Source organism: Erithacus rubecula, assembly GCF_903797595.1.
Source record: "Erithacus rubecula genome assembly, chromosome: 3".
NCBI classification, from domain to species: Eukaryota; Metazoa; Chordata; class Aves; order Passeriformes; family Muscicapidae; genus Erithacus; species Erithacus rubecula.
Genome location: NC_136689.1, coordinates 91,396,519 through 91,423,384, shown reverse-complemented (window position 1 = coordinate 91,423,384; position 26,866 = coordinate 91,396,519). Strand labels below are relative to the sequence as shown.

At 37.1% G+C, this 26,866-nt stretch overlaps 1 protein-coding gene across 4 annotated transcripts in view; it reads left to right on the top strand.

The window, feature by feature from the left end:
• The window catches only part of ZNF407 (zinc finger protein 407), a 332,688-nt gene that overhangs the window by 197,573 nt on the left and 108,249 nt on the right, over positions 1-26,866 (top strand). For all 4 annotated transcript variants that reach the window (XM_079301071.1, XM_079301072.1, XM_079301073.1 and 1 more), the window contains exons 6-7: positions 2,144-2,227; positions 10,453-10,573. In XM_079301071.1, the coding sequence (XP_079157197.1) occupies positions 2,144-2,227; positions 10,453-10,573 (205 nt within the window). The remainder of the gene's footprint in view (positions 1-2,143; positions 2,228-10,452; positions 10,574-26,866) is intronic.

The following is a 26,866-nucleotide window of genomic DNA, read 5'->3' as shown; positions in this document are numbered from 1 at the left end:
CATTACTGCTAGTTAGAAAGATTTATACTTAAAATTGATGAATTAATTAAATTAATATTTAATTATAATTAAGCATTATGTGTAGTCGTTCTATTCCTTTTCTTCAATATTTTGATGAATTGAAGTTCTACATGCTGAAGATCCTGATTTTTAAAATGCCATAAAGCAATTTTAAAAAAGCCTGGAAGAGATTTAATGGAAATCTCTGTGTAACAATCATTCATAGTCTCAGCAATAATATTATTGACAAACATTTTGCAGTAAAATTCAAGCTTTGTTACGTCATTTAGCACAAATGCATTCTTCATGTTATAGTGAGAATGGGTTTCTGTTCTGCTTTTTCTGATGTTTTTTTTAGATTCAATTATTATAACAGGTTGCTGGAATTGACTCCCAAAAGAGGTACTGGAATTATTTTGCACCTTAGCTACTCTTGTGAGATACTCTCATCAACAGACCAAAATTTCAAAAAGCCTGCAGTCCTGTATAATCAGTCTGCTTTATGTGACCAGATTTGGGTGCAGAAAATAGCAATGCACCATTTGCTTTTTCTGAAAAGGAGAAATTCTGAAATATGTGCCCATTGCATTTCATAGCCTTTCTACATGGCAGAGGTTTGTCAGCTCTTTTGTCATCCCATTTTGGTGGTAGGATTCATCTGCCCTGGAAACTTTGGAATTGCTTTCCTCCTCGTATCACAGTGCCCAAGGACTCCCTCTCTGGGGCAGCTGGGGTGAGGAGCTGGGGTTCTCCAGAGACCTCATGGAGGTGGTGGTGGGAGAGGGCAGCTGCTCCCCGCGAGGCTCAGGATCCTGGGAGCTCCCACTCACGAGATGCCCTCTTGCTTATTTGAACAGTATCCAAAGTTAATTGAGGCTCTGTGCCTTTCCAGAAAGTCTGGGCATTCCTGTGCCTGGCTATGTGGGAATAAACAGCATGGAGGTTTCCATCCTTCTGTCTCCACAGGAGAACTTGGTAATTTGACACCGGACCTCTTAACCCACCGACTTTTGTAGGAATGAAATTTCCTTCCCTATGGGGAAGAGATGGAAAGAGACTGGTAGTTTCAATGAATTCAGCATCATTGCCCCACCAACTCCCTCTCTGCTATTACTGTGAAAGGAGACAATTTGGCTCCAAATGACTAATGGAATTCTTAAAAAAAAAATCAGTCTTATCTCAGGTTATTGAGACTATACCTGAGGTTAGTGTTACTAATTCATAATGACCTTCCATGTGGCATTTATGGACTGAGATTTCTGTGTGTGGTAGTACATACTGAGTAAAAACACTGCTGTGAAATGATAAACTGTATTTATAGGCAACAGGGCAAGAACCTAGCTTCTGTTTTGAAAAAAAAACAAAGCTAAAAAGAGGGCATTTATACACTTTTAATGAGTGTTGAGCTTGCCAAAATCTCTCAAATTGGTCCAGAGGTTTGGAATGAAGAATTATCATTTGAAGACATACAATGTGAGTTCTGCTGCAATTTCAGTAGCAATCCCCAGACCTGTTTTCTTTATGTCATGAAAACTTTAAAAACATAAACAGTGCTGAATTGCCACTGGTACTGAATAATTTGGCTTTTATTGTTGCCTGCATTCTTCTTGCATTGAAGAAAATAATTTAATACTTATTAATGAATAGAAGGTAACTAAAGATGACTGGGACATAGTCTGTTGAAAATTTCTCAGTACCTTTAATTTGTTAGTAAATTAAATATATTTTATTTAAGCAGAATCATATATACAGTATATTAACTTTTTTTTTTTTCCAGGCAATCTTTACTCAGCACAGAAAGGCCAGATGTATGGGAATTGTAAAAAATCAGGATATGCATAAAAACTGTTCAAGTGCATAAAGCAGCCCCATCTGGAAGACATCTAACAGAAATGAAGTTGTACAAAACCATTCCATTGATAATAAAGCTAATTTTTATGGGTCTGACAAGTATGTAATTATGTTCAGTGGTGCTTTTCAGATTTTATCACAGTCAATAAACCGCAGTGGTAATTTCATTCCCATTTGACATATTTACATGGAAACATTTGATTGGAGGAATTAGTAACCCTGAAAGCCTTGATAGATATGTTTTAATGATCTGTGACCTCCGCAGTCCCTCATCTGTTTATTGTTGCAACAGGCGAGAAGTCGTTCCTGTGTGACCTTTGTGGCTTTGCCGGCGGGACGCGCCATGCCCTCACCAAGCATCGGCGGCAGCACACAGGTCAGTGGAGCTGGCTGTGCTCTTTGCTGTGTTTTCCCCAGCAAGGGAGTCCCTCTGTGCCGGGCAGCAGCGAGTCTAACAGCACGTTGCAGCACAAATAACGCATTGGCTCATTGTTTGCTTTGCTCTTTCCTCGTTTGTGTGAAATCGCTCTGCCCACGGTCTGCGTCAAATCTCTTAGCTGGGAGTTTGAGTAGTTGCTTGGGGGGGAGTGGGGGCTATTTTTGGTGAGTTTGGAGGTTTTTTGGTTTTTTTTCTGAAGGAAGTAGAATTGTGAAGACTGGCTTTCTTCTTTCAATGAATACTAAGTCTACTAATTTTTTTTCCGAGGCCCAAATAGATTACCTACTGTGAAGATTTTGCAAGAGACTGCTAGAATGTCCCTGGGTGAAAATTAGAGACTACATATAAATTAATCCTTTTTTTTTTTTTTTTGGACTGAAGCATAGTTGAAAGCTAGTGTTGTTTCAGTTGCCCTTTTGTAATTTTAAGATAGTTTGTAATTAATAGGTGCAACTTGAAGAGTTACCACATGGCTGGCATGTAAAACAAGATTTCTCTCCCAGAATTAGTAAAGCTTTCCTACCACATGGTTATAAAATTTTAATATCAGACAAAATTAAATTGGTTCTTAGTTTCAGAAGACCAGAAAAAGTGTAAGTATTAAACATTTATTAATACATTCTACCTTAATTGTGCTTTTTAGTAGTTCCATGTAAGTGTCTGATTATTTGAATAGATTTTGTTCAAACAGACGTAGAAGTGTTGCTATTTAAGCCACTGTAGTTTTTTGTTTTACTGACTATCATGAGGATAATGTAATATCATCAGGAATTGCTGTGTGAGGTAAGTGACCATTGTCTAATGTACAGTGGAAAGAAATGGCTAACAAATGAGAAGCTATAGTTGTTACATCATGAATTTTCCATGGATTTTGTAAAGGAATCACAGTGGGAGATTTTATTATGTCCCTGTATAAACTAATCTTCATTCAGGACATATACCATCTAAATGTGTAATTTCCTGGAGAGCAGCTACTCTCTTTCTTGAGAGCCTGAAGCCATTCTTCCCACCCTGTTTTCAGTTTATTTAAAGCAACCATATTTGGAGGAGATTCTGATGCTTTCAAAAAAGGGATTTTCAGTGCTGGTCAGGCAATATCTTGAAACAGATAAGCTCTAAAAAATATATATGTATTCAAGACCAAAATTTGCTTGCAAGTCTAGTTAGTAATCCTACTTTCAGAATTTATAATTCTAATAACAAGAAACATAAATTTGTGGAAGGATGCTGCCACAGTCAATTCCCATTCACTGCAAAATTTGTATTTTCAAGTGACCAATAAAAGTAATTCAGTAAATATAATAAGTTATCTTATTATTACACTCTGAATGACAATCTGAGCAATTACTACTGGAATAGAAGCTATATGGTTCTGTTGTAATTCAAGTTTCCTTTTTTCTGGAGCTTTGAAGAATTTTCAGTTCGGCAAATTTAATAAGTTTACGACATAAGAAATTGATTGAATAATTAATTAATTAATTCTTCAACAACAACAAAAAAACATTGTTATCAAGAGGATGGGAAATATCTTTTGTTTTTCATTGCCCTGCCTTGTGACACATTGGGGTCTTGCATGCATCTAGGACTCACAGTCAGTGCAGCCACACGAATGGCAAACAGTCGTTTCAGGATGGGGATGTAGAACAAATGCAAATTCCTGTATTTACCCTTCTTGTCTATATATGTGAGTGCAGATCTAGTTTCTCAGAAATATAAGCCCTTACCATCAAATAAATATATACTGTATCATTAGGCCACCAGCCAAGAGAAAAACTATTTTATTTCCTGATTTATGTGCAAAATTAGGCTGAAAATATGGCGTACTTCTGGTTAAAAGCTGTCCAGGTTTTTGAAGGCATTTTTGCCCTTCTTTTGCCAGTGTGGTAGAGGCTTCTTGTGCTATGATCACAGGGATTTACAGGTTATAGATCATGAGGCTTGCATCTAGCAAGCATAACTTTATATTTTATGTCAGGACTGGAGGCTCGTTATTACTTTGCTATTAACTTTATACTATATAGGACAGTATCTCAGAGGCACAGGGATCTATCTTTTTGGCATTTATCTGCCTCTGTGGCACAAACAATCAGAGATGATTCTTTAGCAGAAAAATTATCTGTACCTTCTATTTGTTTCAAGGAGAATGACACAATCCACCTTTGCTAGCATTGTTGCACTTACATGGGTTCCATTGTTTTTTCATCCACTGCTCAACTTTATCTCAGTCATTAGCTGCATGCACTCCTCTTTGTACCTTTCTTTGTTCCTTTTTTTTCCTCTGTCCCAGATTGGCACAATTTTCCCAAAGTAGAATGCCAAAGCAAATTACAATCAGGTTTGAAAGGGATAGGTATCAAAAATAGTCTAAATGGCTTAAATAATTCCCTACTGTAATACAAGCTGTCTAGGGGGCTGACACAGAACATCTTTCTATCCAAGATTTATTTCTATCACCTGTCAGAGGCCCACAATTCAAGGGCAAATGAACAAATCCTCACATGTAGTTAAGGAGTCTTAACCAACTTAACAAGTCTCCTCTCGTCCCAGTCTCAAGGCCTGAGATGTCCTGACACCCCAGAGAAATGTTCAGCTGCTGGTAGAGATTTGACACAAGAGAAGACTGGCTGTAGGACCTGCCACTTAGACTGTTGATACTCTTTATTCTGGTATTTCTTACTCTGTTCTTCTCTTTTTAGATGAGATTATTTCTTTTTACCTGGAGAAATGCCTTTATCTTGGGAAAGATTTTATTTGGAAATATTACAGGAGGCATGAGGTATAACTTGGTGTGAAAAAAGCTTGCAGAATCTGGCCCTCAGTCACTCTTGCAGCAAACTCTATAGACCAGTTTGGTAAATAGGATGTTATCCCTTGAAGAGATGTTTTTGATTTTGAATGAAAAGAAGTACAGCAATGTTAAACTGAAAGAAGAAGACATTAGTTTTAAGACCTGAAAAACTTTAGTGCTTAATATATTTTGAAACATGATGCATCTGTATAAAGATTTTCTTGATATAGGCCTTCTCAACTGTAAAGAAGGAACAAATAATTTGATCTGTCAAGAAATTTCTGGTATTTTACCAGTTGATGTTTTTATTCTCTTTCAAATATTTCATGTCCCTAATGATGACCTGGTCCTATGAGAAAAATACACTTTGGACAGAGAATAAGCTAAGTCATTGTCTGATTTTGTCCTGGGAAGATTTTCCAACATTATTATAGCCTGAGTGCACCTTCTTCCATTCCTGTTCTGCAAGAATCTGCCTCTGATACTCTGAAAGTCTTTCACTGACAATGTCAATATCCGTGGCCTAAACTTTTATTTTGCAAACTGAAGCAATGGCAGCTTAAGGAGTAGTCCAGAGTTTGACCAGAATTTTATCACACTGAAAGGAATACTTACATCTCTGTCTGCCAAATGCTTTACACTAGGCACTTTTGGCTGCCTGAGCTGTGATAAACTGTCTTAAGGAACTTGGGCTGCTCGCAGTATCAGCTGGTGCTCTGTGGTAAGTAAGGGATAGTTTGCAGTGCTACAGGAACTTAGATCCCCTAGTTCTGGTGTCTCAACAAGGCTGGGAAGAAAAGATTTTGTGTTTTGAGTCATTCTGAAGCAAGTTTTTTTGATTCATATTCTGTTCCTGTATTGCATCAGTAAGAAAATCTTCCTGAAGATAATTTTTTCTGGATTTTGCGAAAGTTGAACAGCACAAAGAATTAAATGATTACCTGAATTTTGTAACAAAAAACGGTAAATAACCTCTAAATCAGCTACCAAAAATAACAGACACATGCACATACAAGAAGCATATAATATCAGATAATTTAAATATTTTGCCTTAATCATGATCAACTAGGAAATTGCATGAGAGAGAAGAAACAAGCCAGGGTAATTATTTCTGGCTTGAAATGAAAACATGAAAACAATTCATGATTTTAAAATGTCTTTGCTTTACGTTCTTGCTCTTACTGTTCTGCTCACCTCCTGTGTCCGTTCTTCTACGTTTCCCAGTAAACTTTCATTATGTGCTATAGTAGCTGTCTCAGTCCAGCAGTGCTGATCAGTCATAGCCTCTGTTCTCTTGCATTAAATCCCTTTTTTAATGTTGATTAGTACTCAGGCAAATTGCAAAAACCCCATCCTCATCTTCTACACATCAGCAGTCTGCATTTGCTTCCCATGTGTTGGTTATGGTGGGATCTTCCCAGGGATGGTAGAAGTACATCACAGTAGTAAGGTGTTAGTGGGTAAGTACATTTACTGTGCACTGACTGTGCACTTCTGTGACAGTCACCATGAACCTATGGAACTACTAAGGAATTAGTGAGTTTGTTCAAATATTTTCATGCATTTTTGAAGGTGGTAGCTTATATCATACAGAGCTCTGTTTGTCTGATTGCTTCTGCTCACTCATTTCAGTCTTGCACTTCTCAAGACATTTATAGGTCAATGTAATAAAGAAAGAAAATTTAATAATATATGTGTTTTTATCCAGATGAGTGACTCACTTTGTGTTTCTATTTCTCATGTGAACTGCTCTTTGACTTTAATGTGTAGTTACATTACTCGGCATTGAATTTAATGCATAATGTAGCCTCTTCCCTTCAACTTCCCCACCACAGCTTAAAAAAATTATAATGTTGAAAACCACAAGAAATGCAGCACAGGAAGAAGACTTATTGCTCTTTTAAGCAAAATAGATGAAATTTGAAGAGCATCTTTGTTGTTTTCCCTTTTCTAGTTACACCAATATTTGCAGGAGATTGGCAAATTGATTATAGCAAACATTTGACCAGCAAAGACACCAAAATCCTGGGTTTTAAAAACTTTCTCCCTGCCTAAGAGAAATTTTTCAGTAGCAAGAGAAAAAGGAAAAAAAAACCTTCAGTTACTGGTTAGGAGCAGCTTTAATAACTGTGTTTATATACTGGTGCCTCCTATGAACTGCCTCTTTTTTCATTTTCTTTCACAATTTTTGATTGTTGGAGCTCAAATTTTCCATGTCAGGTGACTTAAACAACAGATGCACTTCAGAAGTTGGTTGCAGGATTGTCAAAAATGCAAAGCCATTTTTTTGGTAATCCTATAATGTGGTCAGAAAATACTGCTTTTTAAAAATGCTTGCATTAAGAACAAAGTAAACCCCCATAAAGAGGGTCCTTGATCTTGGAATGTGTGTGCTTTTTTGTTCCCCCATGACCACTGAATTATTCTGGGGCACCTATCCTTTTTTTAATGGGATTGCTATTGATAGAGGTAAGTGAGAGACAGAGACAAGTCTTCTGTAATAGTAACAGTGGGGGTGTGATTTCATTTTTTTTACTTTTATTGGTCTTTAAATACTTAGACTTTCCCATTATGGATACACTATTTTGAAGTTATTACATACTGTGTTTTAAAAAAATACTGTCAATACTGATTTTATTTGTGTAATTTTAATTTTGTATCAATTAGAGCCTTAACTGAGGGTGAACAACAGTCCTTGGAATTTTTAGTGTCAGCCCGTATTAAAAGAATCATGTTTATTGCCTGAAATGTCTGGGGGCAAGAAGGGTGGAAGTAAAACTGGGACACAAAGACTAATTAGAAGCATCCTGTCCCATAGATAGGAAAGACAAAAAATTCTTAAATCAGTAGCTCTGTGGAAAACTTTAATAAATAAATAAATAAATAAATAAATAAATAAATAAAAGTACTCCTGCAGCTAATATACTCTTCATATATCACCCAACGCAAAGAAATACCTAGATGTCTTTTAGGTTTTTTTCAACTGTACTAATTAACCTGGTTAATTTTCCATAAAAATACTGTTTCCCATGTGCAGCTGCTAAGAATTACAGGCTGTGCTAGGCTGTCTTTTTTCCTCCTCATTTAGTTGGCTTTTGTTGTGTGGTGCTGCTGTGATGTATTTTCTGTCAGGTGAGATTTACACTTAGTCTACTTGACAGGAACAGTTAGCCACAAGGATTTCCTAAGGAGAAACTTCCTGGAGCAGTGGGCAAGGATTATCATTCTTCTTACAGTCACGATGGAATTTGCAAGCCCTCCTGGCTTCAACAGGCTCTCCCTCGGCTATCAGCCCCATTGGCCCTACCCTGGCAGAGCAGAAAACCTTTACTTGATCCATTCTGTCCTGAATGGCAATCTGAAAATCTTTTAATTCAGATCTGCCTTTTTTTTAACAAGGGGGCAGGTTGGCAAGGTTCTACTGCGTTATAAATGAAAGCAGTTAATATAAGTATGTATGTTATCTAAAATACCTGTGACTTAACTACTTAGGCTTGAAAATGTTGCTATCTTCTTTAATGCTGGATGATAAAATAAATCAGAACAGGAAATCTTCAGTTCAAGAATAGGTTACGTTGCTAGGGAGTCTCTGGCCTCCCAGAGAGTTTAATTGAAGCAGCAGCCACTACCATGCAAGCTGCTGGGAGAATCAGCTTCTCCAGAGCAAAGTGTCAGGGTCTGACAAGAAAACCCCATTTGGGGCAGGAAAGACATACTTCCTAGCAGTCTCAATTTGTCCAGCATAGAGGCTTCAGCTTTGTGTCCTGCCCCTTCACCTTTCCTTGTCCCATGAAACAATACATGAAAAACATTGGCTGGTATTCTCTCCCACAGCTGCTAAAAGCAATTATTCCAACTCTTTATGGAGCTTTCAGAAGCTGCTCTGTTGTCTTCCCATCCAGCATTAGGGGTTTTTCAGGCCTTGAGGGCATTGTGTATCTTTTTCCCTTGGGAGGAAAAACCCCAGCAATCCCCAAGAATGAAAAATGCATATTGCTCTCTGTTCTCAGAATTCTGGCAAAGTCTGTTTCAAAATCTTCAGTGTCTCCTGCTATAAGCAGTTTGAAAAATTTGTCTTTGAGGCATTGATGTTTGCTACTGATTACAAAAGGCCACCCTTACTGATAGTCTTATGCTGGTGGTATGTCTTCTGTCAGTCTGAAAAACTTCAAATTATACCTGTTAATAGGCTTAGGGTTCAATTTGAAACTGCCTGTCCTAGATCTCTGAACAGTCTACAAGGCACATGTCTGTCGCTAGCAGTTTTATCCTGACTTCTTAAGTCAGGGATGTTGATTACTTATGTAGTTTTTGGAAAAATACTTTGGAAGGCTTGCACACTACAGTGAAGTTCACCTCAGTTAGGAGCTGACTCTTGGCTTCTCCATACAATAGAAAACCTCTTTCCTCCCTAAATGGTAGCTCTATCTGCCTGTAAGCTCCACAGAATATTTCTGTGACAACCAGTTGGAAAAATGGGATACAGGTGTCTTAGCTAGTCATCACTGTGTGTGTATCTATCATGAGGTTTTGTCTTAATATCTTCTAAGGAGTAGAGCCCTCCACTAGAAGGAAAAGAACTCTTCATATAGTGACTTAAACACTAAAGATTTTTACCTTTCTTCAGTTAGTAGTCCGCTAGAAATTTTCAGTGCGGCTGCACATTCAGCAGAAATTGAATTTTATCATCTGAAAATACTGTCCTAGTGTAAGTTTAGTAGCTGGTGTTTGTTTTTGTTTTATTTTCATTAACCTTTCAAGTCCTTCTGCTGAAAATCGGCGTACTGTTCAGAAAATATTCCAAGGGCAGAAGACTAGCAGGCAAGATGGGGGAATGGAGCAGAGAGTTCTGGTTCATATTTTCAGTCCCAGTTTATGTTATTTAAAGGATAACATTAAAAATTTAGGTCAGAGATGAAAACAAAGACACTTTTCAGCTGGAGATGTTCCTTTTTGAGTAGGTGCTGAATATGAGCATGGGTGTGATTTTTCACCTTCTGCCTTCCTGAGTGATGCTTTTGGGGCTGTTCTTGGCCTAGATTGAAGGGAAAATGTAGTGTGAGAGGAATGCCTGTCACCTGGTTATGGCATTTTCATGGAATATGACCCAGTAACAAGGTTACTGTTTCAGTGCTGTTCTTCTCCTTTTTGCTGCTGTGTAGTTCCATGTGGGAAGTCAGGTGGATACTGACTACTGGATACTGTGTTTCTGTCTTATTTTGCAATTAATGCACTGCATTTGGAAATTTATGTTGTATTTGTGCTTGCTATATGTACATGGGCTAAAATCTGTCTCAAGGGATATGCCAGAAATTTGGGCTTGTCTTCTTTTTCTGTAGATGAAAACTGATAATCTTCTCTTGTCACCTTCTAGGAGAGAAACCATTCAAATGTGATGAATGCAACTTTGCTTCCACAACACAGTCACATCTGACACGACATAAGCGTGTCCATACTGGAGAAAAGCCTTACAGATGTCCCTGGTGTGACTACAGGTAATGAGTCATTAACTAAAGCATGATGAGAGAAGGGTTAAGGTGATCAGATGAGGTTCATTTGAAGTCACCAATAAAAATATATTGCCATTAAAACACCATCAGGGCAGCAGTAATTGCATATTAAATTAGGAGCTAAATTTAAAAACTTAGTCTTCAGTATTTAGGTATTACTTTATAAAGAAAAACAAATGATGGGAAACCTTTTAGTGGTAACACTACAGTGCTAATGTTGAGTGTTTGTTTCACAGCTGCTCCAGTGTCTGTTGGAATTCTCTGTGGTGAGGCTGCTTATCTGCATTGCCTTTTCAAATCAGTTGTGGTTTTGAAATTTTTCTCGGTTGAGTTGCAACCATTTCACCAAGAAAGGAAAAGTTTTTTAAAAGGCTTACCAGCCTAAATACTCACCAGGCACTTGTTAGAACTGGAAGCAACTCGAGCTAGTTGCAGTTCTTCAGAGCCTTGTTTTCTGCTCCAGTTTTCCTTTTCCTTGGTAGCCAATGTGTTTGGATGAGAATTGCCATAGGGTTGGTTGCATGGCAAAGCTTTTCATGTTACACCACTAAAACTCATTCCCATGGTAGGGCAGTAGATTAAATTTTAAAAGAATCATATGATTGAACAATGAAGATTACTTCTGGTGCTTATTGCTGGAGTCTTTGGTTTGTTATAGACTACTTATTTAATGATCTCATATTGCTTCTTAAGTGCATCTTTACTCTTAAATACACTTCTTCTGCATTCTTAAATACTTTTAGTACCTTGCAGTGAGGTGACTAGTCTATGTGTAGCATGAAGGAATCCATAGAAGTATTTTAAGGGCAATTTGCAAGAATTGATGCTCGAAAAGTTTTTAAAAATTAGCATTATATTTGATAAATGGCATATGATTAGATGTATGTGTTTTGATACATGCACATAAGAGGGGAAAGTTAAACATTTGATTATACCCCTAGAGCATTTTTTATTTTCTTTTCATGCTGAACATACAACTGTAATGTTCCTTTAGTATAAGTTTTAATGTCATTTCCTAAAGCAAGACTATATAATGAAGCCTATCTGCTTTCATAATACCTGTTTTCATGCTATTTATGAGTTACTTTAGAGAAGACTCTTGTACAGACTCTTCTGCAGTGGTCACACATTTTCTGTACAAAACTTCTCATTGCATTGTTTTGTTTGTGTGGGGTAAATGTTCTGTGAACTCTTTTGTACTGAGCACCCATTAAATCACATTCTAGAATTGCAGGGAACTGAATTTGATAACCTTGGTGGGAAGAGGGCTGTATTTCCGTGCTGCAACCTTAAGAGTAGAGTCTTTGTATTTTTCTATATATATAAGTAGAAGTGGTTTTATCAGCTTCAGTAAGTCATCTAGGAATTAGAAGTGGTTTTCTTTTGTCAGAGTAGTTGTGTTAAAAGGTCTGTGTTGAGTGAAGTGAGAGCATGTAAGCATTAGTGTGGCATGATGTGCTGCATTGAAGGTAAAAGAAGTCCTGTCTTTAATGCTGTGTGTTTGGGACACTTAATCATGAGGTCATCCACGTATACTGAATCACCCCAATTTGCTGGAATAGTCTTATTACAGAGCTAGGTAATGAGAAGTGGGTTAGAGTGGGTTTGAGCCCCTTGGATTGAAGACTCAAGAGACTGGGACTGTTGTAGATGTGAGTTCAGTTTGGGATTTGTTACACACGTGCAATGAGTGGATGCACTTCCCTCACTCAGAATGACAAAATGCATAACCCACCACTCTATTGAGTAAAAGACATGAGATCATTTTACTGTGGTTAAAGTGTTTTCTGTATGAGATATAAATTCCAAGAAACAAGTTTTTTGGGAGTGTTTTATTATATTGGAGGTTATTAGAGAAGATGCAAGCATAGCGTATTTTAACTGGATCAACAAGGAATATCTGGGCATGCCTTGCTTTTATATTACTGAAAAATAAATGTTTCATGACAATAGAATATTAGTTTCCATCCTTCACAGGCCAATTTTGACCTAACCTTTGGAGTCTGATCTCTACAGATAAGAGCTGATGAAGCTTTGATTCTGGAAGTGTGTTCCAAGCTCAGCTGAAAAACATCTGTTAGGGATGCAGGAACCAGAGCTATGCTGCTGCTGCTGCTGCAAGCTCCTAGAGGCAGTGAGGCACTCTGTGTAGCTGCAGAGGAGCCCGTAGAGGGGCTGCTGTGTTTATTAGCTCAGCAGTCCTGCTTGTGCCTGCCAGTTTCCACAGTCCTGGGATATTGGCCAGCCTTGTTGGCAAGTATATGTTCTGCTCTCTATCCACCTCTCTCTTCATTTTAAACTGCAATTGTAAAGAAATCACGTTGCCTTCTTGTCAAGTCACCCAGTATTTCTCTTTTAAAGGAAAGTTATTAGCAACTCTGTAAATAATATTGTTTGCAGCACTTCAGCAGATGGTATGTAGTCTTGCAAGTGTCACCTACAAAAATGTTAAAATGAAGATTTTAAAATCTTCTGATGTACTGATAAAATTCACCCCCATATCTAGTGGTTGAGGTCTCATTGTGATACTGTGAGCTCGGCCCTTGCACTCTTAAGTTCATCCGGACTATTTCATGTGTTGCTGTTTAGTGTTGCTTGGCAACTGCGGACTCTTTAATGAGCCTTGTACTTTCAGCAAGGTGAGTATTCCTCTTTTTGTGTTGGGACATGGAGGAAAGTTTTGTTAGTGCTAATATAAAGTTTCCTTTCATTGATAACTGATCTCTGTTCTATAACGTAGGTTGAGACACTTGAATTAAAACAGTGGCTAAGTACAGGATATTTAAACTATTCCCATTCAGCTCATTGGTGCTCAGAGTATTCTTGGAGATTCTTGACTTCAAGCTTTTCAATTCCTCAGCCTGAAATTGTGAATCCTACAAAAATTCTTGCCAGTCTAGTGAGTGAAAGGCTAGATGACCCTGGCTGGAAGTACAGAAAAAGGGCTATTAGAAGAAACTAATCTGAATTTAGGAACTGTTATAAACCTTATAAACTGAAGTGAAATCGGCTGTAAGATACTATGGGGAAAAGAGTGATTTTGGCTGCATGAAACAGAAAAGGCAATTTATTCCCTATATAACACACAGCATGAGATATTCTTTTCTAAACTAGAAAAAGACATGAATGGATGTGGTTTTCTGAAGAGAATAGTAAACTAACTTAGCATTTTTAGCTCACAAATTATCAATTCTCTATCTTTTTTTACTGTGACCATTGATTTTTTTTGTCTAAATCTTTTGTATTTTGATGACAAAGAAATTGACATCTGCTTTTTGATACAGTAGTATGCGACTTCCAGTAACAATTATAATTTGAAATTGTATTTTCAGTCTAGTTTTAGAAATTCTTTAGAAGGAAACAAAATATAATATTCATAAACACAAAAATTTACTTGTATGTTTGGTTACATATTTTTCACGTTTGGATTTTCAATTTAGGTTTTCCCTATTTAGATAAAAATATGCATGATTTTCCTTTGCATTTACTTTTTCAAATCACACAGCAGGTCTCTCCATTCTTAAGTCAATATGCTTTGTCATACAAAAATATTCATTCACCTTTAATTAATGTTCAACCTAATTTTATAATGCAGAATTGGTCTCACAGGGCCCTGCACCACCATTACTTATGCAATGCTTATTTTGTATTTCCTAGTCATTTAAAAAAGATGTGTTATGTGGCTGAACTTTTCAGATGACACCATCCTGGAGTTACACTGACAACAATACTGTTTGCATTTGGTAATGGGCACAGTAAGCACTGAAGAGCTGTATAGCATCCTGAAAAGGAACAGCACCTGTGACACAGGTTTCTAAATCAGTTGGTTGTGCAGTCTCTGGACTTTCTAAACCTGCAGCATAGTTAGGTACCTGAATTTAACCTGGTCGCAGAAGAGAAAAATTCCCTTAAGTCTGATGATGCCAATTAGAGGTGCAGATGTACAGCATTTTCAGAACTAAACTGGTTCTGTGCATGTGTCTAAGAAAGGGAAATCTTATGTATTCATATGTAAAGTTTTAAATTTGACTCCCATTTGTTCTGACTTTCTGTGTAACTATCACCACTTCTCAGGCAATTTAAGTTCATGGTGTGTGAGGGGGATGTTTCAGTGAAGTGGATCTGAGTTACATGGAGGGAGGCATGCAAAAGTCAGAGAACCCTGCTTTTCTCACGTGATCAAATTTGTTGGATTAAAGTCCTCAGGAGAAGCACTGACATGTTTCATGATGCAGAAAGAGTATTGCTAGAACTTTGACCACAAGAGTGTGGGACTGATATTATGTTAATGTGCTTCAGGCCATCCCTCTGCTGTGATTAAAGAAAATAATTTTCAGTTCTCTGGGATTCCACTGTATGGTTCATTTTGCACAGAGTACCTATGGTGGTGTGGCAACAGAGCGCAATATGCAGGGGTGTTCCTTAGCCATAGATAAGAAGGTGTAGAAGTTGTATAAAACAAACAGCCAGGCCAGCAAAACAGCTTGCATTCCTTTCTATAAAGTATATGACTTGTGAAGGATGTCTTACAAGACTGAGAATAAATAGCATACATTTTTAATATAATTATGTAAGCTAAAATAAATATTTTACATTTATTATGCATAATAAAATAATTATACAACATTCTGTAAAGGATTATGGCATCTGAAATTCCAACTGCAGACGGATTCATTGCATATTTTCAGCAGCAGCAGCAGCATGACTTAGGGGGAGTTATTCCACAAGGGCTACTTTTCTTTTTCTGGACAGCATCCCTAGGGAGTTCCTATTTCAGTGTGACTTACAGTATCTGTTCATAGGTTGTAAAGACCAGTTTATAATACACTCCAGGATTTGCACCTAAGTCATAAGAATGTGCAAAGTAAGTGTTTTCTCTCTGTTTATTTTGGTGAATTCAATAACTTTTAGGTATGATTGCATCAGCTGTGCACTATTCCCTTGCTATATGAAGGATAACTAGGGACTACTTTACTGATGAGGTAACAATACATACTAATTCATAGCAAAACTGAAAGGCTGTTAAGGCAAATTCTACATAAAATTATGAAAACAGTTTATTCATCATTAAAACATTAATATCAATATGGTCTTTGTAACCAGTGAAATTTAATATGCCTGTATAGGAAATAGCTAGGTTATACAACTGTATAGGCTGATGAGGATTCCAGGTGGCAACCAGCACTGCACTGTGGGAAAACACCACAAAGGCAGAATTGGAAAAAAAAATAATACATATGCAATAATGCCTATATGAAATAGAGCAAGCAGGGCCTTCAGGAAGTACTTCAGCTTCTGTTGTGTTCAGCAGCAGTAGTTGAGGATATCCATTGCCTTGTGCTAGGAAACTTATAAACAAATGAAGATAGAAGTTTAGACAGACGTTCTGTCAGTACATGGGCACAGTTCCCAGATGAAAACTCAGAATATTTTTCCCCCCTTAGTTTTTAATAAACATTCAGATAAAATACTTGGAAATATTTCTATTAATCTGAAATAAAATACGCCATAGCATTTAAGTCTTTAAAAGAAAAACAATCTGAAATAGAATTCAGATATAGTTGCAAAACACTTTAATTATTCTAGTGAATACACGGCATACAAAACAATGGTCAGCATTATTCCCTTTTGTAATATTTCTGTGACTTAATAAGACCTCTTCAGTTCACCTAAGCTATAGCAGATAGTTTATGTGGTAAACTCAGAATAAAAATTTGCAGTGTTGTAGCAGTGCCCAATGCAGATCAGCTGTCAGATCAACCAGCTTAACCAGATGTAGTTCCTAACATTCCGAATGGAGAGCACACAAGCAGTGATGTGACCCTTGCTCGGATGTGTCTGTGCCTTCTGCACTGACTAAGAAGCTGTCTCTCTGCAATTTTGGGCAGTCATTGGTGGCAGTGTATAAAAGAGCTTAGGCTCCCTCTCTCAGAGCTGTCTCTGTCCAATGTCACTGCATGGAGTGCTTAAGAGAATGTGTGTGTACCAGAAAACATGATGGTTTATTAGGAACAGAGAGGTAGACTTCTACTAATTTTAAGGAAATTAATCAAGAATTCCATGAGCCTTAGTACCTCTTTTAATAGTTTCTTTCTTTCTCTTTCTTTCTTTCTCTTTCTTTCTTTCTTTCTTTCTTTCTTTCTTTCTTTCTTTCTTTCTTTCTTTCTTTCTTTCTTTCTTTCTTTCTTTCTTTCTTTCTTTCTTTCTTTCTTTCTTTCTTTCTTTCTTTTTCTCTTTCTCTCTTTCTTTCTTTCTTTCTTTCTTTCTTTCTTTCTTTCTTTCTTTCTTTCTTTCTTTCTTTCTTTCTTTCTTTCTTTCTTTCTTTCTTTCTTTCTTTCTTTCTTTCTTTCTTTCTTTCTTTCTTTCTTTCTTTCTTTCTTTCTCTTTCTTTCTTTCTCTTTCTCTCTCTTTCATTTCTTTCTTTCCTTTCTTTCCATTCTTTCTTTCTTTCTCTTCCTCTCTCTCTCTTTCTCTCTCTCTCTTTCTCTCCCTCTCTTTCTTTCTCTTTCTTTCTTTCTCTCTCTCTCTTTCTCTCTCTTTCTCTCTTTTTCTCTTTCTCTCTTTCCTTGTTTCTTTCCTTGTTTCTTCCTACAAGTTTGTTTTTTTTTTTTTTTTTCCATGTTGCTGCTCTAAAAAAGAGGAGTTAAAAAGTCTTATGCTAACATTAAGCTTGGGACGTTAAGGATATGCCCAAGTGGTGATGCAATTGCAAACACTGATAATACTATTCTAGTGTCATTTTGGATTGAGTCCTTTGAAGAACAACTTTTAAGGGATCTCTTTAAGCCTAAATGCTGTGCTAAATTACTCAAAGGAGACTGCTGAGTTTAATATTACTGAGACTTGAAGTAATTTTGATATCAATGTAAAAAATAATATCTGGTCTTAGGATCTGTCTGTTACAGCTTGTTGTGATTGTAGGCCAGCACTTAGCAATTTGTTCACACTTTGATTTAAGTTCTGAAAAAACATTGTCAGTCTCCTGATTTCTTTCTGTAGTCACTGTCTTTCCCTTACTGCTCAATTTAGGCTTTGTCCCTAAATGTTTCTCAGGCAGCCTCTTCCCTGCTGTTTTTTCTGAATCAGTGTCCAAGACACTTAACCCAAAACCTTGAAGTATTTGGTGTCTAGGAAATAAGACCACTTCATGCAGTGGACAGATTAATGTAACTAATGTATTCTTTTATCACATTTTATCTTCTTTTTGTCCTCACACTTCCTTTTTGCTATCATATGTAATCATCACTGTCTTATCTATTCCTCTTTCTTAAAGAGCATAAATGCATTATCATAAATACATGTATATTTATATCTAATATAAACTAAATTCATGTTTATCAATCTGAAACACCAGCATATATTTCAAATTAAAATAATCTCAAGTATGTTCTTTTCTGATAGTAAATAAAATTTTAGTACTAACCTCAAGATGAACAGCTATGCTATGGTCTTAATATAGATTCTAGTAGCAAAAAGACTTGTAATATCCTGTTCTTACAGTTCTTCTGGTAAAAAAGTGCAGTGAAGATCTTTTATGTCTACAAATAAACTTCCATTTGTTAGAATGGTTTGATCTAAAAATAATCATTGGCATCATAGCTTAATTAATTTGAGCCTTTTGTGTAAAACATATTTTAAAAACAATTAAAACAACCATATATGTTTTCTTTGTTCTTGTCTTGTTAGAGAGAGTAAAAGAATTAATTTGTTTGTTTCTTTTGCCTTTCCTTAATCCCCAATCCAGTCATTATAAAAGGGCTAAAGCTATCTTTGGGGGTGATGAAATCTACAAGGAATTATTAGTAGTATTAGTATTAGTATTAGAATTAGTATTCCTGCTGCTAGCTACCATCTAACTATGTGGCAGGTACTTGGCAATCTGAAAATACTTTGGTGGCATTACAGCTCTCCAAGATGAAATTGATAGACACGAGCTTGTTGTGTTGTGTGGAGTTTATTCTCCAGGCTATATGGCTACTACCATGTACAACAAGTTTTTGTGTTAATGCTGTCTTTGTGACAACTTTCCCTCTTCCTCCTTCACATGTGACATACAAAACAGATTAAAATCTGGGGAAGTGACAGAAAGCAAATTCTATTCTGAAGTTCCATACAACTATCTGCTAGTGCAAGGGGAAGAAAGGGAGAGGTTTTTTCCTGCTTAAAGTCTGATGAAAATGAGATAAAAGAATTGCTGAATAGAAAGTGAAAGAAGAAAAGAGCTTTTGTGTTTGAGAAAAGCTTGCTACTTAGATACTTTAATGCATTAGAAATGGTGAGCAATTTTCCAGATAAATATGGCATTGTTAGAAATTCCTGATTTATTAAAGCTAAATAAAATTGCTTGTGCATTCCAACAGAGTTGCCCTTGTCCCTGTACCAGCTTCTGCCCAAATTCTCCTGGAATGGTGTGTTGGTCACTTTGGGAACTCAGGTACTGAAAGCCTCTGTCACCACCACAGGGCTCCCCCCTCTGGAGTGGAAGCGTGGGCTGCACACAGCAGGCTGGCACCTCTGCAGTGTGGCTGGAGGGTGTTTGCCAGGCACCACAGCATCCTGTGGTGGGACTCAGGGTGGGAGCAGGTCAGCACCTGGGGATTGGGAGTCTGGGGCTCCTGGACACCCTCTTCCCAGTATTGTGAGGAGCCCCTGTGGGATGAAAGCTCATCTCTGAGAACCTCATCTTCTGCTTTGGAGAGAAAGGTATTAGAGATTTGGGAGCTCAGAGTTCCAAAGATGTTGTTTTGAACATGTGGGTTCAGTAATAGGGAGAGCTTGTCTCAAGGTTTGCATTGTTGCCTTTTCTCCTTCCTGAGCAGCTGGAAGAAGGTGGTGCATTGTCATAGGAAATGTGACATAATGAAGACAGGCCATTTGCTATACAACAGCTCACTTGCCCTAAAACCATTTTGCAGTCTTTGTTGTATGGTACTCTATTCTCCTAAATCTTATATCAGGGATCCCTATTTCCCTTGAGGTTTTACTTACAAAGACAATCTGAAGAGGAGCCTGTTGTCCTGTTGTAACTTATTAAGTTGCTTATTGCAGCTATTTTGTCCCTGGTTGGGATGATCTTTGTGGTTTTGCTAGGCCTGTTTAGGTCTGAATAACAGCATATAAAGCACTCAGTTTTGTTATTACAGTGATGGAGTGCTATTCTGGTGTTATCTTTCTTTTTCTTTTTTCTAATGTGTTTCAAAATGTGCTCTTTTAATAATGGAAAAGGAATTAAGGAAAGAAAATATATACGAACAAAAGGTTGTTCTGCATTCTTGGATGTGTCGGGTCAAAGCTACTTCTTACTTTGTGTCTTCAGAGAAAAGATGAGGTTAGCACTCCTCATCATCTTCTCAGCAAGTTAGCTGTGCTGATGCTTAGTGTGCCTAATGCAATGGAACAAGCTAATGCAACACTGTTCTCCTTTCTCCCACCCCCATGGCCAGGGGATTGGAGTGGAGACATTCCTTATGTTTTCCCACCTCCTTCTGTAAGTGCACAGGTTTTTTTCCTTCCACTTAAGCAAACTGCTCAGCTCACTGTGGTTCCTAGAATATAGGTCCATACCCATATAACCACGTTTTTAGACAACACTTCAAAGTAATACTTTTCCTGGTGTTCTTCAGCATCGCTATATTTTTATATTTTTAGTAATGTTTTCATTTAAAACACACAACTGGAAGCTCTACATTTGATAATACTCTAAAATTATTTGTGTTACAGTCCTGTAAATGTGTCTAGTGGTTCTACCAATATCATAAACTGCCTGAACATCATCCTGTGGTTCATTGTGATACTGCTAATACCCCTTAAAATACAGTATTTATTGTTTTATGTTTATAACTTCTGTGCATGCTCCTTCAATCCTCATTCAAGACGATTATGGATTCTAACAACTGTAGCATGGGACATCATTTATTCTGCTGCAAATCCCATGTGGAATGCTTCTCATACTGAGCTTCTTCAAATCATTTCTGTTAAAATTTTGCATGCACAATCTAAAGGGCAAACAGTACTTAGAACCATTTCAAATTTGTAGAAGATGTTTTAACTATTAAAATAAATTCTTAAGTTCTGATGGTGTTTCATTAGAAAAGCATGATATTTCAAACATCTTTTTTTAACAAGCTCTTTTTAAACAACAGAGAACCATTTATATTAGCAAATTTTAGAGAACTTTTATATGGGTATTTTAACATATAAAAAGCTGTTAGTATTTTGTTTTTGTTTCAGGAAAAAAGATGCATCTTTAGTTCAGAAAGGCAGTTTTTTAAAATCAGTTTGCAAGAATTGTTTTTTAGCCTTCTGTCCCTAATTTATTGTGAGACTTGTGCCAGCCCATCCATCCATCTTTCACCCTTTTCTTTAATAACTTTTTAAGCTTTTGGCCAGTTTCAGTGAAAACTGACACCCTGTAGTAGCTGCTGAGATAAATTAAGTTCATGTTTCCTCAAAGATGTGGATGAGCAGTGCAAAAAAAATCACGGAGGACCAGTCAGGCAAAATTCAGCTGTCATACATTGTTCCCTCTTGAAATCCAGCCTCACCACCCATAATTTTTTTGTTTTTTTCTGGGATGGGGATATCCTGAAGGAACATCTTGGGGAGCTTTGTTGCTGCATTGATGCATTGGGAGATTTAGTGAACATGGAAATCATGCTTCAGTTGCTACAATGCTTGTGTGTCAAAGAATTGAGTCCCAAATTAACTGTTTGTTGCAAGTTGTCAGGATAGGTCCTTTTAAAAGGTAAAAGTATTTTGCAAAGGATAAGGAGGAGACCCCCAAAATCTGTGGTTTTCTTTACAAAAAAAAGATAATTTGAAAAAGATTTCTACCCAGTCAATTGAGACCACTGACATTTCTTAGTGAGTAGGAAGAAGCTTCCCACTGTGGAGAGATTATTCCATAAGTGCTTTTTTTGGCACTTTTTCTGTTTTCTATGTCATTCACTGATGAACTGACATATTCATAGATCTATATAGATATATTTGCTTCAGGAAAAGAAGCAGAGTTTGAAGAAATGGTAAGTTCTTTTTCCATGTTATTAGTGATACTGAGCATCCACAAATTCTCATCTCACATGGGGTCCAGTGGCTCTGTGCCTATTTGAAATTCAGCCTCTTCATTTACGTGACTAAATGTGACTTTCATCACATTGTAATTTGAATTTTAATTACTAGTCTTTAAGATTTTGATCAGCACTAATAAATTATAGCACAGTCATATGGTATTTAGCTGATTGATTTTTGCATGCTGAAATATAGTCATTTTGAAGAGCAGTAAAACTTTCAAGTAGAAGAAATGTTTCAAAGATAAAGGGATTTGTATTGGATTTGTTCATTTGTGTCAGACCAGAGAGGGAAGTCCTAAATGTGAGCCCCTGTGAGGGCAAAGCAGGTGTCTGCTATCCATTCTGTTTTAAATTAATGCAGGAACATCAAGTCAGGCAAACAAGGCCAGCGAGTCCAGCTCTTTTGGGAACAGCTTTGTGTTTCCTGGTGGTGGTGCAAGGGGTGGGAGATGAGAATGCTGTATTGGGTGTTGATAGCTGTCTTGGTGCTCTGCACTGCAGAACTGGATTCTAAAAGGCAAATTTTCTGAGTTCTTGTCCACCTGCATCTGTTCCTGGCTTCCTCTTTTGTTTGGACGTCTTTTCTCTTAGAAGTCTACATCATAACATCAGAAGAATCTTTATTTTCTTTTCTGCTCTGAAGTGCCCATTTTTAGTTTCAGTTCAAGAGAAGTATGGCAGGAGTACTGTAACAGAAAGGATTATAACTAAGCCCATCTCCATCTAAGCATCTCTGTTCCATAGCTCACTTGGGAGTCAGCTTTCACTGGCTGGAAAGTGTGTACTGTCACAGGGTCGATACTATAAAACAAAAACAAAGACAGTGGATAAAATCCTGGCTCCACTGGTATTATTCACATCCCCTCCATGTCCCCAGTGAAGTGACAATTCTCACCTGTCATGGAGGTGCTTGTTTCTTAGGAAGGAGAGAAATGGAAAGCCAGGGAGCTGGCAGCACCTTCCACAAGACTTTGTATCCTGAACAGTAAAAAAGTTCAAATAGGCAAGTAAGTTGTGGGATTTATCCAGAAATAACTGGATAAAACCCAGTTATTTCTACTTTCCATTTGATTTGCAGAGAGGATCCTGTTCTCCTAAATCTTGCCAAAAGACATCTAAATCCAGAAGCATCTACTCCTTTTAGAATTTCTGTTTTTCAGTTCTCTACTTGAGTTTGCAGGTTCTTGCAAACTGAGTGAAATCACTGAGGCATGCTCAGAAGTCTTTGTCCTGGGGAAATGACTATGACTCCCTCAAGATGGTGGTACATTTCTTAGGCAAACAGACCCTTCTTCCAATATTTTGGGTATGTGTTAAGGGCCTGAATATTAGACAAATCAGGATTCATTTAGTTCATAATGAACTGCTGTCTGCAGCCTTATTCGAGTTATTGTTTAGGATTCTCAGCTGAAAGGGCACAGGACAAAGTGTTTAGGAGCCTGTTGTTTGGATTTTCTAAGAAAATTATATGGAGAATATAACTGAAAACAGAAGAGCATTTCTGAAAGCAGGGATTAGATCTGCTTTTGGCTGCTGGCAGTTTCTTGCTGTCTAATGGCAAAGTTTCAAGAAGAAAGGGTTGATGCACAGTATTTTGTGCCAGCTAATATACTTTCCTGGGACACAGAACAGAACTCAGCCTTCCTCAAGATAAGGGCAGCCCTTAACTTGGGAGTTTTACTACCGAGAATAGTGGCATAATTTTTAGAAAGTTAGGAGGAACTTTGTTTCCTTTTCCAGAGCAGATTAGAGTTTCTGATGCTTCCCATAGGTGAACTGCATCTTTCTTTAGAAACGGTAGATACCTAATTTATGGAAATGTTGATACCTACACGAGTTCTTTATTATGTCCACTAATTGCATTGTTAATTTGAATGGTTATGGAGCACAGACTAGGTTGCCATCTCGTACTGCCATGCCCAACAGTGCACCTAAACAGAAAGCTTTCTACTCTGCTTTACTGATACACCGTCTCTCAAACCTACCACTACTCTTTTTGTCCATTTTCTATTTATAATTTTCTTCTCAATACTTAGATTATAGTTTTCCTGAGGCCAAGACCATTTTTTTTGTTTTGTTTTTTATCTGTGCAGCAATTGGCATATCATAATCCTGTCGTGCTGTCCTCTCAGGTCAACATGCTGTGCAGTGAGAACATTCCAGCTTTCTTGGAGCTTCTTTTTGATCCATAAACATAGGATTACATTTCACCAGGGGAGTACAGGAAAGCCAGTACTGTGGTGGTGAAACTTTGTTGTTGCCAGGACTGTGATACTGAAGGTGGAACAGCTGGGAGCCTGCATTCAAGTTGAAGTGCAGTATCAGTGCCAAATTCCCAAAGTCTCCTTAGAAAACCTTATCTCTCCTTTGTGAACCAGTAGTCCAGTACTTTTCATGAAAATTAAATGCATATAAATAGAAATTTTCAAATACATTTGCAGTCTTAAGTGCCATTAGAATCAGCCTTGGCTGGTTTAGTCTGGTTTTGTTTTTAAACCTGACCTTCAAATATGTGTCTTGCTAAATGTATTTCTGGGTGTATTGTTTTTGTTTTGTTTTTGGAGATCATGTCATTGTTATATAGCTGAAGAAAGGGTAGTACTGAAAGCAATGCATCTTGGAATGCAAGTAGAACTATTTAGACTCTCTTCTTCAAAGCACAGCTTCTTTATCTATACCCATCCAGTACTTAGAAAGAAAGGATTTCAGAATATTATGAGCTATATTCTTCTCTTGCTATTCACCTCATGTTAGTAAGCTGCTATTCTGCAAACTCATGGAGAGTTCTTTCGTCTCTGCAGCAAGAAAACCCAACCTGTAAACATCTGATAACAAAAAGGAAACAAAGATAGATAGATAGATAGATAGATAGATAGATAGATAGATAGATAGATAGATAGATAGATAGATAGATAGAAGGATTTTTTCCCCTAAATTTATATTACTCATTTAGTCTATATTTACTTTTGGAAAATATATTGATTGTTTATAATAGTTGTAAACTCTTGTGGCCTTTAAAGAGGCACATGGATTAATGACTTTTTAAAGAATTGTTTTATAGGAGTGCTATAGCATTTTTAGAATGAGTGCTTAATTAAAATAGTCACTAAGGGTATGTTATTTGCAAAGGCATCTTTTGTACCAAATCTGTGCATTTTTTATTATCTGTGCATTCTGACTTGAATCACTAAGTTCATTTCATATATGTGCATGAAACATTAAGCTTTTGAATAGGTCCAGTTGTTCTAAAGTTGTAAATGTTCCCTAGAATCACGTACTGAATTAGCCCTTTAAGAACTGTATTACTATGATGCAAAATAAACTCAAAGGAATAGTTTGGTTTTATATAAAAGATGAGGGGTGCCGAGTTTTTTTTGTGAGTTCTATTTGTTTGCTTGTTTTTAGTTTAAGAGTACAATATATGTTTTCTTGAGCTGTAAAAGCACAATCAAGGCAACATGATAAGTGAGTCAGTGTTGTAAAAGTAAAACTAATTTTGCCTTCACTCACATGAGCTATAGAAGGAGGAAGCTTTATTGTCCCTGGGAAGGTGATAAGGCAGAGTAATTGTATATTATACTGTCCTGGAACATCTGCCTGAAGACTGTTGGAGCAATTCATCTATCATGGACGATACAGCATGTTTTGTCTTTCTGCTTTAACCCATCCCCACTGCTGGCCTGCACGAAGGTTTTGATAGGGACTGTGCCTGGGCTGGGGCTCACATTAATCAGTCCCCTTGTTCAACACTCCAGCTGACATAATTACAACCTGCGCACAGCAGTTATTCAAGTTGAGTCCTTGTCACTCGTGGTGCGAAACTACACAGCTCAGATCCCGAAGGAGATTGCCTTATCACACAGAACAAGGGCTCACAGGAGTTGAAGAGAATAGAAATGGGAAAATGTCTTCCGGGAGTACTATATATTCCTTTAAAATAAGACATTTGAGAGACTTACAAGGGACAAAGAGAAGCATTGTGCAAGGTCTGAAATGAACAGGTTATTATTTTTAAAAGGATTACACAGGCCATTTTTGTGAAATGGACATGCATTATTAAATAAATTCAGTGGTCTCTCTTATCATTCAGTGGCTCTCCACTATTAGTTTTCTTCAGAAGTGATAAAATAGTTTTTGACTTGTATAAGCTTTAAGTATCTCTCAGTAGAAATCAGAACACAACTAATAAAAGGGCACATATTATACCAGTAAAATTGGAGCACACATAAGGGAAGATCTGCGAGGATCAGAGTTAAGGGTGAAGGGAGAAGCATGCAAAAGGGCTCTCGAAGATGAGCAAGTTCATTAGTTTCTGCTGGTATATGATATCAGAATGTGAAAGGTGAAGCCAAAGAGAAAGTTTCGTATTTTACCATTCTTCCCTCTTTTCTTGTTAACCCTCTGTGGGAAAAAAAAGACAAGTCCATAACAATATATATGATAATGAAAGATGTTTATTTTCCTGTAATATTATAATATTAATTTTATATGGTTGTGGGTTTTTTCTTTAAGACAGAACCTTTGCGTAAATGATCATAGGATAATTTGTTTGGTATTTGTCTATAAAATTCCTCAATATGACAGAATTTCATTGGTATCCAGAAGGCTTTTGCTCTGGTGTTTAAATGTTTTTCTTCTTGGGTCATCTTTTTGAAATAATACCATTCAGGCAGTCCCTATTCATCTCAATCAATAGATTTAGAGCGTTGCCCTGATTTCTCATCTAGTTAAAATCAAGTTATGTCTGTTAGACATAATTGTGTATTGTTGAAAGAATAGTAAAAATGTGTCCATTCTGGGTGGTCCAGTTTTAATGTAATACTTTCATGAGATAGCTTATCTACAACTTTGAATAGTCTGAAGTAGAAGTGCAGTAGGAAATGCCTTACACATTTTACTTTATATATAGGTATCCTAGGTGAGTCAAATTCAGTGCTTTTTTGGCTAAGTACACAGCACATTAATTTTGATGTGTAGGTCTCCAGTGAAAGTCTCAATACATGAAAACTGCAGTTTCTTACCGAGCAGCAGGGCATCCTTATAGGCAAATGTACTCTTGTAGGAAAAAAACCACGTTTTGCTTGCTCCTTACTCTTAAAACCAGTTCTCCTGGAGTGAATGATGTCTGTGAAGTAAGCTCAAAGTACAGAGCCAAATGCTGCATTTACTTACATTTGTGAAGAAAATGGCATTATGAGGACATAATCCA